General features: G+C 35.3%; 1 protein-coding gene across 2 annotated transcripts in view; it reads right to left on the bottom strand.

Annotated features, from left to right (window-relative positions):
• LOC145673395 (uncharacterized) overlaps positions 1-14,427 on the bottom strand; it is a 476,309-nt gene that overhangs the window by 444,165 nt on the left and 17,717 nt on the right. For both annotated transcript variants that reach the window (XM_081743054.1, XM_081743055.1), the window contains exon 2: positions 9,437-9,530. In XM_081743054.1, coding sequence (XP_081599180.1) covers positions 9,437-9,497 — 61 coding nt within the window. In that variant the 5' untranslated portion in view covers positions 9,498-9,530. The remainder of the gene's footprint in view (positions 1-9,436; positions 9,531-14,427) is intronic.

The raw sequence follows: 14,427 nt of genomic DNA, 5'->3' as shown, positions 1-14,427 counted from the left end.
GTTAATACCACTCCATGAATTTTAGTTACATGACTTTTAAATACATAATATGCAAACTTTCGCTGATGATGTAACTTTAACAGGTAGATACCCATGCAATTTTATAATCTTCAAGATTATTTATGGGACTGCTAACACGTAACTTGAGATACGATTAATTATATAGATCCAAAGTTCTGGTTTATTATGTAATGCTTAACAACATTATGTTCCTCTAAAGAATACATACACTGATGTCGATATTATTGAATTCTAGGGGATATTTTTCTCCTTTGATTTACATTTTATGACATCCCAAGGGATCCAATTGTACTACACATTAACTGAACATAAATTTCGTAGATGGAACTTACTGCAGAAAATTTAGTTTCTAAATGGATACATTTACTCCGAACTACTGTATATAGCACATACTGTATATACTCGTTAAATTTTGTATGTGGAATTTTATATAGTCAAACCTGTATCTTTTTAGAATTAATAGAAATACTTCATATTTTCCATGTTCTGCGCCTATATTAATTTTAGCGAGTATTAGAAAAGCTGACAAGCAATCTATATGAGAATAAGTTACAAACATTATATGGATTAAACGATCCATATGTATAGATGTTTGTATTTTTGGTTAGAAAATGTGTTTTGGAGTAATCCGCCTTTAAGTCGTTTTTATAAATTAATACCGTAACATATTCATACTCTTATTTAATCCTGGGCTTGTAGTGATATTAAAGACGGTCCGAATGATTTGTCTTCCGAACAACTATTTTCTGCTAATGGAATCCATTCATGTGGATACTAGATCAGTAGTGTGTCAAAAATTACCGCACTACAATTAGCAACGGATATGAAATATCTGTAATTTAGAGAATTTAATAACATATATTAGAAATGCGTAATACTTTCATTTATATTGCCTACAGATAAAGAACTGTTTTCTATCAGCTGTGTTGTGCAAACGAAGTGTTTTTTTTATGTGGAAATGTGATACTTTGGTACATAGCATCATGACTTGTGTGTCCACGAGATTAATTTTCAATTTCTTTTGAGGTGAGTTGATAGTGAGTTTAACGCCCCTTTAGCACCAAGGATATATGAGAAGGGAATTACTGATTAACGTTGAATCCGAACCATATCAGCTCCCGCCGGAAGTTGAACCCGGGTCTCCTACGCCAAAGGCGTGTATGGTAACTGCGTATACACGAACGCGCTCTGGTATTTCTTTTGTTGGATGCAAAACTTACTTGTCGACAATCACCATCAACTTTCTCTCCTTCCATATCACGATTTCCTGATCATCACTGGTACAAGACCAAACCAAATGTGCTTAATTGGTTGAATAAGACATTTTATCTTCTATACCTTTCAAACTCATACCGAATTGTTGCAATTGGATTTTATTTGATACTTTCCAACACACAGATTACATCTTTTTAATGTAAATTTTCGAACAGAGACAATAATAAAAAAATACAAACCTCTTGCCCGTTTTGCTTGTATAACACTAATCTAGTTTTTGTCTTCTCCGTAAGGAAATAATTCTATTGATTTGTATGAAATACACTGTTCTTGTCAGAATCACGAGAAATAAAATGTTAGAAAAGTAAGAGCATGAATGTCGTCAGTTGAGCTCGAGCATCTGAGCTCCACACATTGGAGTGGTTTGTTGGTAGCTTTCGTTTGAGTGCTATCATAGTTATGCCTGACGATCCCTCAGCAGTGATTAGTATCTTATTTAAAAAGTATAATATTTTCGTTCGTGTTTCAGGTGCGCCACAACTTGGGTTTACAGTGTTTATGCATATTAATATATAATCATTGTAGCCATCAAATTCAAGAAAGATGTACAATTTCAATTTATATTTCACTGTCATTATCAAAGCTCCTGTCCAAACGCAAGTCAAGTCTCTAACTGAATAAAAGACGAGTTCACCCATTCTGTCAATATTCGTGCGCTTCAGTTATATGCAGAATTTTATAGAATTTAAATGACGTTTAAAGTTTCACACTCTTTGCAACAGTTCACCGCAACAGCTTCTACATCAGTCGAATTCCACCATGTGAAGGAAATACCAGCAAGGTCAGAATCCTAGCTGCAGCTAACCCCGACAAATTGGTATGTGTTTATGACTTCCCTTTAAAGGTCCAGTTATACTTACTCTAGAACGATTTTCAGAATAGGGTGTCAAGAGGAACTGCAGTTTAGGAGCGTGTCATATCCGAACACAATTACCATGTGTTGATGTGACCTATGAGCGTTGTTGAAATATTAGCGGTACTTCGTCGAGCGAATGGTCGTAGCGTCATAGTTGAAGATAGTTTGTTCCTTCAGCTCTATAAATTGTATTTGTCTTAAACCATCATTTCCCTGATATCCTCATTTAATGCTTTCCGGCTGCACAAACTGTTCTCATCGTACGGCAATAGTAGTCCTCATTCCGAAGTCCAGCACTTCACGCATCGTTCAGAATTATTTACTCATTTCTTTATTATCGGTTGACTTAATTTTGTTTACGAAGGTGCTTAGGGCACGAGAACGACATATTATCTGTCGCTATATTAGTTCTTTGAAAGCGGCGCTTAATTCAAAGCATAACGTTAAGTACACGCTCCGCTCTTTGAGCAATAGTTTTCTTATTTTCATTTTCGGCATGTCCAGGAGGGCGATAAAGCAATGAAATTGGAGTGTGACAGTTTACGCCGCGGTTTCCTTTCTCAGACCTTGTAACCATGGTGGTTTCCTTTGGTCTTTCGAAGTATCATTAGTAATTTATATTCCACGGTGAATTTCAAAAATGCTGATTAACGGTTACAGTCCTGCATTATTTCTTTGAAGCGCGGCCTACGTGAAGGATTCAGTTTGTCGACTATTATTTTTGCTTTAGCATTATGTCCCTTATCACGAAATCATCTTTTCCTTTCTCGTTTTCTGAGTCAGAACCTTTTTGAATATGCTGATAGTCTGATGATCACGAGCGTTGATCACGCGCATATGGTGAGGGTTTTCCAATGCTGCAGCATTATGCTCTTTTCTGGTCACCACAATAATGCACGATAAACTCAGCTCGTACAGATTAATGGTTTTCCTTTCCGTGCTAGTGCTTCTTGTGATACGACAGTTCCCCACGTAGCCCTTTGACTATTTTCGGTATAACTTTCACATCGATACCTACTCTTTACTAAGAGCAGATCTGTTCCTGGTATGGTACAGATTCGTCAATTGTATTCACAATGTATTCGTCTACTTAACTTATTTCACCCTATGCAGTTTAGAAATGTTTATGTTGTTACAAGGCTGTAGCTCCGTGTCCATATTTATTCCTTTCCAGAATGGTAGGCTATAAAGATCGAATCTTTGCTTCTGGGAAATATTTACCGTGTTTTCTTTTATATCCTGCACATTGCATCTACTTTTTCGTTCACAGGAAAGGTTAGTACTCGTACACATACGTCTGAAATGTCAATTCTTCATGCTTGAGTTTTATACAGCTGTCCAAAACTCTGTATTTCAAAGACCAATATGTCCGTACTTTTGTGGCAAACTTATAAGCGCCCCTTTAACCCGACGTTCATTTAATTTTGTGAATGTTGCCCAGCTTATATTTGAGCTTTGGGTCCCACAGTGCCTTGGGACCCTATTTCGATTCTCGGCTATATAAGTTTGTTTTCAGACTCCCGTTTTTTCACACATTCTTGAGTCACCATTCCCTTTCCTTAATAACAGTCTGCCTTAGCCTAAAGAATATAAGTGTGGGCATTAAACTGAAAGAATTTGTTTTATTTCAACGTAACCTATCATTTGTCTCAAGCCAATTTTATTGCAGCACGGCATGCAGAATATTAATTCCCAAGGCAGAAACTAAGTTCTCTATTCGTCAAAGAAATTCCTTACGTTTTTCATTTAATGATTATGTCGTCCACCCAATTTGCAAGAGGTTTCAATATCAATTCAAGCTGTTCACTAATGTGGCTAAGATACAGAGAGCGATTGCTTTTGTAAGATTGAAAAAGATTTACTTTGAGAAGACCATGGACATTATTCCTGATATGCGACCGCACAGTGTTGGAAGCAACTACATACAATATAACACTAAGAACATTGGCTGACGAACACCGCCTCCTCGAAGAAGTAACTGAGGCCCCCGTAGCGTAGTCTTTAATGTTTTTATTGCGAGACTCCCGGGTTCGATATCCGGTGGGAGACACAGTTAGTAACATGTTAACGGTTTCTGATTAGAGTCATCTAGACTGAGATTTTCTATATTTGTTTCTTTCTCGCCAGGAAGATATCGGATTGATAATTAATATGATGATCTAGCCGCTTCTTTCATTATCCAATCTTTGTTATCGTTGAGAAACGTCAGTCCTCATGTGACGCCCGTAAATGCTAAAAGTTAAAGATATAATTCCAAATCTTATCCTGAACGAATCACTCTGAAATAATACATTTTGCATACACCCTGATAAACATTCCACGATAAACGTCGCATTAAACTTAAATATGTAACAATGAAGACTTCAAGGTAAAGATATTTTGTTCTGTACATTGACGAAAAATTTTGCCATAGTCATTCAAATCAAATAATGTAATATGATCCGCAAGAAGGCATCTTGAATCTGGCTTCCGAGCAGAAATATGTTAAGGGTAGTAACCCTGAAAGTGCAAGAGAGAAATTCACAATAAACCTTGCACAACAGAGAATGTGACTCCAAGTACGAGACCAGGACCTTACTTTACACCACCTGAAACAGTTTAAAAATGCAGCTGATGGGAGCAATACGTAAGTTATGAAGCTTGTGGCTAGTGTTGATGCATTTCTTCCAGTTTGTTGAAAGTTATGTTATTATGTATACATGAATATTTTTGTTGATAATACGTTTCACCAGTGGCGTATTTAGGGGGGGAGGGGCTTCCGGGCTTAACCCCCCCCGAAATCTTACTTACTATAGTAAAGTATATGAAATATCTTGCAGAATTTTCACATTTTCAGGCAAAGCCCTCCCCGAAAGTTAGCGAAGCCCCCCCCGAAAGAAAATCGTAAATACGCCACTGCGTTTCACATTATTCTGTTTTGATTAAAAACTTCTTTATCGTATATCGCATTCATGGACGAGGCATTCCGTCCTTCTTAATTGGTCGATCTTGGTCCACTTGTAATTGAAAAGCAACTACGTGATTGGGTGTGACATTTCTCTAACCATTTTTCACGTTTAATTTCTTCTAACAATGTTTCAATTTATTGGAAATAAATCAAATCATGAACATAGTATTTAAGATACTTTGAATGTTCGTTACCTCGCCTTTTCGTTCGTTCTATTGCTATTGTAGAAACCATAAAAGTTTGAATGTTTCTGAAACAATAGTTTCTTTCGCTATAACATGAAATAATAAATGTAGAATCGTAAGTTTTCATTTAAATCGTAGATCTCAAATACATAATGAGCTCCTTAGTGGCTAAATGTTTAGCATACGCGCTTTAGCAGTGGGAGACTCGGGTTTGATCCCTGGCGGGAGTTCATGTGGTTGAGAATTCACACTAATCAATAGGTCTCGTTTCATATAGCCGCACTGCTGAAAGGGTCGTTAAACACAGAATTCACTCAACTGAAATGCATAGAAACTTAACGTAAGCGCATTAAAAATTATAACTTTAAGTTTAATTTCAACATGATAGATCTGATAGTAATTCACAGTATGACAAGTACTTGTAACGTACAATAAAGCCAAATGGACTAAATTACAACTTTAAGCAAAATATGTTTTAGTTTGTTAAAAAAATTATACTCCACAGGAACACAAACTAGGAATATCCAGTTAACGTGATTATTCTAGAACGAATACTTGTGAGAAACAGGGAATACGTGTCATTTATATTTTAAGAAATAGTAAACGTTCCATGAAGAAACACTTCCGTAAAAACAAGATACGTAGACCTATAAAGATCAAAATACGTGTAAGTGAAAACGAAATACGTTAAAGACGGAAATTAAGAGTGCTATGATAACTGAGGATTGGAAGAGAACCTCGTCGTTTGTCTTTTGTTCTATAGTCTGTGTCTCTTTCCGTCACGTACGTTTATTTGCGGCTTTCTTTGTCTGATGTAGATAGTCTTTGGATAGATGCGGACTGAACTATGACTCTTCAGTCTGCAACGCTAATAGCCTACGCAACGATCTTCAGATGTTTGGGAAGCAGCTTCTAAGTTTGTCGATGGAGCTCCATACATATTGCGTAGAGGAGTGAAGGTCGTAGTCCGGTGACGACCAGGTTCAAAATAAGGACACCTGCAGCTGAAGTATCCGTGCATCGCGATCGTCTTTGACGGAGGCGTCAAAGGTTGAGGTGAAGAGAGACGAGGGTCTTAGTGTGTGTCACATGTGATAATTATCGTGCAACCTGCAAGGCAATCATCATTTATGTTTATTTTAAATTTAAGATTGAGGATAAGGATATTCAGATTTTCTAACCCGCACACATTACCCGTAGATTGGCATGTTTATTTTGGTTTATTAGGCTAGTAATACAAATTTATTTTTTGGGAGTCTAGCCTGGCTCATAATCAAAGTACATATTACTAGGTTATCATTATTTTGTACTACTTAAAGTCGGTCTACCAGTTCAATACTTGATGTTTCATAATCACCACTTCATGTTTTTGTAATACGAGGTTAAAAATTCAATTTCTCTATCATTTATTTAAAAACAAATTATAGATATACTAAGTTAAGCGTATTCCGATGCATGATTTATAAATATTAGATTAAGTACACTATTTGGTGATTAATCGTGACAGAACAGATCTTCATAACTTTAAGTAAATCTTTCCATCTAATACTGTAATCATTACTATATATAAATCATCAGCCCCACTAATAAGTTCTACAATACAACATCTCCCAATTGATATTTTCATGCTACGAAATTTCAGATTCTTTTATTTATTAGCAATAGAGTTTTAAGGCCATAACAAAATAAATGGTTTTCACTGCATATATCATCATCAATTCCACGAACTGGCGAATATAATTGTTCCACGATATCACGAACTGGCGAATGCACAAAATATGGTTTTGAGAAAATTGATGCTAAGAAATGGATAATTTCATTCACTAGCGATTCTATCTAAAAATTTACATAAATGAAAAATATTAATATAGATTAATGAACGATATATATTAAATTACAGTTCATGACACGTTTGCCTTATAATTAACATTATAAGCTGTCATTTGTTGCTTTTAATGTATTCACCGGTTCGTGAAAATCTCTTCTACAAATTCGCCAGTTTGTCTGAATAACAGTTTTCATAATCGATAACAGCGAATTCATATTCTCCGCAATTCGAAGGACACTAGTGACGTAAATTTCGAACAGCTCAACAACTATTACTTCAATTCAAGTGCCTACGCTGCTACTGTACAGAGTGATCACAAAGTTTGGTTACCCCTATCGCTTGTTCACATATTCATAGATGGTCGCTTTGTATTAATGTGGGACAGGACAACTTTGAGGTAGTGTGAATACTATTTACTACTTATTCCAGAGTTCTGGGATGTACACCATCGTTTACCATCTACGATCTGAGATTCTCCTCAACATTGTTGGCGTGATAGCACTAAATCCACGTCACAGAGTATCAACTGTCGACAAAATGTAAAAGCTTTTTAGAGTCTGTCTTCCTGAGTGATATTTTCCTCATTCATCCCAGGCAAATGCCGGAATGGTGCTTCACATATAGGTCCCAGGCCTTTTCGTTCCTTTCCCAATTCTTTCATCCTTCTCCTTCCTCGAATAGTGTACTCCCCGAGGGTTATAATCCCTCATTCATGACGGGCTAACGTGGATATTGATGCTGAAAGCCCAGAAATCTAATTCCTAACCTAACCGAAAACACGTATGTTACTGGCGATTTTATTAGGATTTCCTTGTGTTAATCCTTCGTGCCAAACATACCCTTGTCCGTCCTTACTAGCTACTTCATAGATCTTGAAATTGTATGTTGATTGATTTTGTTTATATTACCATTCCCAATGCTTGGTACGGGGTAAATGTATTTCCTGTTCCATACCAAAGTAAGTAGAGAAGATCTTTGGATCAATTGAGATGCGTTGATTTTCAAAACTTTTAAGTTCTCTTACTCTAGCCTTTTGTTGAATGTTTTTGTGAAACTTATCTGTCAGTAGCTGTATTTTGTTTATGTCTCATTTGCGAATTGTTTAACATACAATGCATAAGTCCTTCCTTGTTGCACTAAATTTCAGTTTCATAGCCGCAAACACTGATCTGTACAAAGAGTACGATATAAGATTACTACGAAACTCTGGTTTCAAAGATCGTACATCTTAGCAATTGTTAATGTATTTGACAAGTATTTGATTTATTTCCTTGAAGTGAAGCATTTATCATTACAATACATTGTATCTTCCCATTGTATTACTGAAGATAAACAAAATGATTTACTACTACTACTATAGTTATGCCAACATGTCTTGAGCCGTAGACGGAAGACTAGGTGTCAAGTCAATGTGGTATATCTTTAGAAACATTTTTATTTTGTAACAACTGTTGATCTACAGAGTGCAACATAAACATTTAATTACAAGTAAGAAAATAAAGTAAAAAGGAGAAAACGTCACTTTTGTTACAGTTCGCTTAATTTATTTTAGTAAATGGAACAATGATATCTATTACCCATTAAAGTAAAGAATCTTTCGAAAGTGAAAATACTCTCTTTATACGTTTTGCGAAGAGGAGAATTTACATTCGTCAGTTCGTGAAATTGTGTTTCTAATTTTCTCAGTGTTCGCAAATATAATATTGCAAATATCTCGCAAAATAAGCAGATTTCGGGTCTAAGTTTTCGTTCACTCATAGTACACGTGTATCTAAAACTTTCTATAACAAAAAAAAAAATCTGCCTTTCCATTAAATTTGCCGGTACGTGAAAACAACAACGGTACATATATATATATATATATATATATATATATATATATATATATATATATATATATATATATAGGTGTATGATTTTCATTTATACACTACAAGACATTATTATTTAGTTAATGTATTGTAAGGCTTGAGAATCACGCTCTTGCTTTTATGATTCGATCACTTCCTTCACGAATATTTCCTTGCTTGATTCAACATTAGAACACCTAATGGACAATATGTGAAGAAGATACAACAATAACAAGAAATAGAATCAACTGATGCACATGAATTATGATGGATAATAATAATAATAATAATAATAATAATAATAATAATAATAATAATAATAATAATAATAATAATAATAATAATAATAATAATAGTAATAATAGTAATAATAATAATAATAATAATAATAATAATAATAATAATAATAATAATAGAAACTATGAAATATAATCAAAAATATTCCCAAACTTCAGCTTTACTTGATAAACTTACCGTTAGTGGCAGCTAAGATGGCGATACAGAGAAGAATTGATATAATATTAGGGTTCCACATCGTGGCTTCCCAAACATGAATTTCTTTAAGTATCTGCAAATAAAAATTACAATATTCATTCAAATTTTAATTGCAAACTTATTTCTCTTCATAAATTTTACTTACACCCATCCCATGGTATCTTTGTTATACAGCAGAACTATGTAAGTCTTTGAAGAACTTTACTACAAAGTTCAAAACAATTAAGAATTACAGATTGCCTAAATATTTAGGGTAATATTTATATGAAGAACTGAGTTTCGTTTCACAGTGTGAAACTATGCTAGACTTATAAACTAGGCGAATTCAATACTCAAGCTTGAAGTAGTACATCTATAACTAATGGTTGGAATATATTAATAAGAGCAAAGATAGAATCTGTTTCTCCGGCCTGAATCAATATCAAAAATCCATTACTCTTTATCGCATTACAGCTTTTGCTGAACGGTGATAAAGGTTAAAAAACCGGTTGTTAATTTGAACCACCTCTGGAATGAATATATGGTTAAGGGAGGAGGAGGAAATAGAAAACTTTTGAAAATTGAATGGGTTGCAACGTTTATACATACATAAATACATACATACATACATACACACAAACACACACACACACACACACACATATATATATATATATATATATATATATATATATATATATATATATATATATATATATGTATATATATATTCAGCATGGCCCATTTCAATCTTTCCACGAATATATCTCGAAAGCAGTTGAAGGTAAATGAACCAAACAAAACCCAAATAGGAAATGTCATGGGGCATAACGGATAATGTTATCGTGCTGCCCCCCAGGTCCCAACTTTAAAATTTTGATTGATACCTCTTTCGATAAATCTTTAAAAACTAAACAGCGTTGTTGTAAAAGATTTTTCATATGGACCAACGTATTCAAAATGGCCACCAAGACATTGTGCCTCAATCAGAAAAGCGTTCAGTACCATTAATAAGAAAACAATTGAACATAAATGAATCAAACAAAAACACAAATAGGAAATGTCATTGGGCACATCGAACGGTGGTTCACCCAGCGCCGCCTTACATCAGGCACCAGGGCCAAACTGTAAAATTTTAAATAGAGACATAGGGCGATTGATACCTCGTTTATGATAGATCTTTAAAAACTAAACAGTGTTGTGGCAAAAGATTTTTCATATGGATCACCATATATAAAATGGCTACCAAGACATAGTGCCTGTACCAGATAAAACGTCCAGTAACCACGAATATGAAAACGGTTGAACATAAATGAGCTGAACAAAATCTGACATAACAAATGCCATGAGTTGCATTGAGTGGTATTGTCACGATGCCCCCAGGGCCGTCCTTCATGGGGCCTCAGAGCCTAACTTCAAAATTTTAAAAGGAAATATAGGGCGAGTGATACCTGCATCATTCTCGAGTCGTAGAATAATAAATATCCAATATGATTTCCTATACGAATTTTATCTCCAACCGTTTTTATATTAGTGGTACTGGACGTTTTATCTGATACAGGCACCATGTCTTAAGGTCCATTTTGAATATGGTGACCGATATGAAAAATATTTTGCCACAACACTGTTTAGGTTTCAAAGATCTATCGAATGACGTACCACTAATCCCATGTTTCCATTTAAAATTCTAAAGTTGGGCCTTCAGGTCCGATGAATAGCGGCTTTGTGGGGCACCACGAGAACATCATTCAACGTGCCCTATGGTTTTGCCTATTTCAGTATTTTTCTGGGGGGTTCATTTATGTTCAACTGTTTACATATTAGTGGTACAGAACGTTTTATCTGATACAGGCTCAATGTCTTGGCGTCCATTTTGAATATGTTGACCCATATGAAAAATGTTTTACCACAACGCTGTTTAGTTTTTAAAGATCTATCGAATGAGTTACCACACGCTTCATGTTTCGATTTAAAATTTAAAAGTCGGTCCCTGGGTCTTCATGAAGGGCGTCCCTGGGGCCACCGCGGCAACACCATTCGATGTCTCTGATGCCATTTCCTATTTGAGATTTTGTTTGGTTTATTTATGTTCAACCGTTTCTGAGATATTTCCGTGGAAACATTAAAATGGACCACCCTGTATATATATATATATTTGGTCTAGGAATTAATTCGTGCGGGTGGACAAGAGATGGCGCAACGAACGGAGCGTCCCACAGTTCCGTGTATCCACACATGTGTTGCAAACCCCTGTCATCGCGTATCGTTCTTTCTTAAGGTATTTATGTATTTTGTGTTTGTACTACAGCTTCAATGTGTGCGTACCAACCGCACGAATTAATTCCTAGACCAAATATATATATATATATATATATATATATATATATATATATTCAGCGTGTTTCAAAGCAACACCGACAACGATTGGGAAGCGATTCCTAACACCAAGATAAGACGAAAAGTGTAGACCAACCTGGGTGCACAAATGCTTCCTTTCGGAGTTATAGGCTGCCGAAAAGAGGAAAATATGAAATCTAAAAGTCCATAGCTTCAAAACTATGGGACCTATTGTAGTCGAGTCCAGACGTCACTTAGGAACTATATCTGCCCTATCCAAAAATTCATGTTTGAGAATCCTAAGGTAACAATTTTTATAGACTCAGTTTGACTACGCGCATGTAATTTGAAGTACTCACCAACTGCCTCTGTAAAAATCGTTGCGGAAGTAACTCAAAATTATGAGAAAAAGGATATTTCGATAAGTCACATATTAGTTCCTAAATAAAGTCTTGACGCGACTACGATAGGTCCCATAATATTGGAGCTATGGACCTTTAAAGTTCTTTTTTTTTCATGTTTTCGGCAGCCTATAACTCAGGAAGGAAGTATTTGTGCACACATTTTGGTCTATACTTTTCGTCTTATCTTGGTGTCAGAAATCATCTCCCAAACGTTGTTCAATATATCTTACCCTTTGTCCTCTATTAAAATAAGTATTAAAACTGGAAGTATTAAATTTCAAGCGATGCCAGATTTGGTACAGTGTTGGGTTGTGATTATATGCTCCCTTGAATCGCTGAATCGATTGTAGAAAACCGCTTTTCGCTATATATTTCCGTTTTTGTTCTATAGCTATGAATGTTGAAACTGGAAATTGTTAATTCGAATCTTTTATGGTTCGAACTGAGTGTTATGGAAGGAGATGGAGAATATTCTTGGGACGCTTCTCGATATTTCTTACCGCTTTTGGTCTAATGCCTCTCTATAGACAGACGGACATAGCTGTTTAATAAAACTTCCGATAGAAATGCATAGCATACTTTGGAAGTCTAATAGGTAAGTGTTGTTGCACAGTGTGAATCTATGGTAGATTTCACAAACATGCAAATTTAATATTCTAACTTGAAGTAATACACCTATACTTCCTGGTTGTAAGATATGAAATAGATTCTATTCCTCGGACGCTGAATCCATATCAGAATGCTAGTATTCGCTATCTCTTGCTGTTTTTTGCTCTTTGGAAATAAGTACTTAAAGCAGAATTACTTGTAAATTTCAACCATTTCAGGTTTTGGTAGAAAGTGTGGATGTTGGCGGTGTGTTCTCTTAGGACGCTGAATAAATTGCTAAACACTACTTGCCTCTATCTATAATGATTTTGTTCTGTGGCAATGAACGTTAAAACACCAAACAGTTGATTTCTTGCACTTCCGGTTTGAATTAAAGCTTATCGGGAGAGTTGAAATCTATTCTCGTGCATCTGAATCGATTGCAGAAAATCCCTTCTCAACCTTTCTTACAATTTTTGCTCTGATACCTATCGATAGACGAGCGGACAGACATGGCCGTTCTATAAGACTTCTATCACTTACGAAGAGCAGAGTTTGATAGTCTAATGTGAAAACGGATCTTGTTTTTATTCGCATTACGAGAAAATGACAGAATGATTTAAAATTAATTACTGCATATACTCGTAGTTATGACAGACATCAAAATGGGGTTTTACGATTAAATTTCATATCATAATGGGACGCCGGACATCAAAAGTATTGCAAAAACTGCACTATCGTCAACCAAGGAAGACGAAGTTTGATATTTAACTCTTGATTCAAAATAAGCGCAATATATCGCACACCCGGTGGAAGACTGGTACAAGTCAAAAATACACATTTGTGGGAACATGACTTTTAAAGTTTGTGATTCTATCAAAATCTCTCCCTAGAGTACTGTTATTTCTGCCATCTAGGGTTTGATTTGTTTACTAACGTGTCTGCAAAACTACCACCAGATAGGTCTCGCATTTTTCTCTCTATTCTTTTTTGAGTGATGATAACTCAAAATTCCCATTTTTTCAATTGTAACATTCTACCACCGCATGTGCGATATCTAAGGGTTTCTCACGAGTACTCGTTTTTACAAAGTGAGTGGGTATTTTCTACAGTACCTTTAATGATATTGAAAGTGATGTTGTCTGGTATTTGTGATTGGATCATAGGGAAACGATTCAACAGCTTAAAATTACGTAAACAGAATGCTACTACCCACGTTGAGTTGAATTTTTATTGTGTTCCATTAATTGACGAACTGATCCCATGGAGGATAGAAGGTATACACAAAATTTATGTAAAATGCAGAATTGGATACAAAATCATGCGGCCTCGCTTGGCCAAAACTTTACGTTGCCAAAACCGTGATGAAAAAACCTTGTTCGGCAAATTCTCACATAACTTAAAATCTCGGTGTCCAAAATCTTGGCTCATCAGAATCTCACGGTATTATTTCCTAAAAAGGAATCCTGTCAGTACGAGACTACACCACAACGACGTCTTCAGTGTAGAGTGTCTCATATATATCACTAGGTCAATAAACGTACAATATAGCACATAGATAATTATATTAAAAGTGAAATACGCATTTATTTTTATTTTTCTGCCCAAGACTAACCTTTCATTGTTCTTTAAACGTCATTTATTATGATTTTGTTCATTCAG

Source organism: Thermobia domestica, chromosome 16 (assembly GCF_964235325.1).
Source record: "Thermobia domestica chromosome 16, izTheDome1.hap1.1, whole genome shotgun sequence".
In the NCBI taxonomy this organism is placed as follows: domain Eukaryota; kingdom Metazoa; phylum Arthropoda; class Insecta; order Zygentoma; family Lepismatidae; genus Thermobia; species Thermobia domestica.
This window is presented reverse-complemented; position numbering and strand designations above follow the sequence as displayed.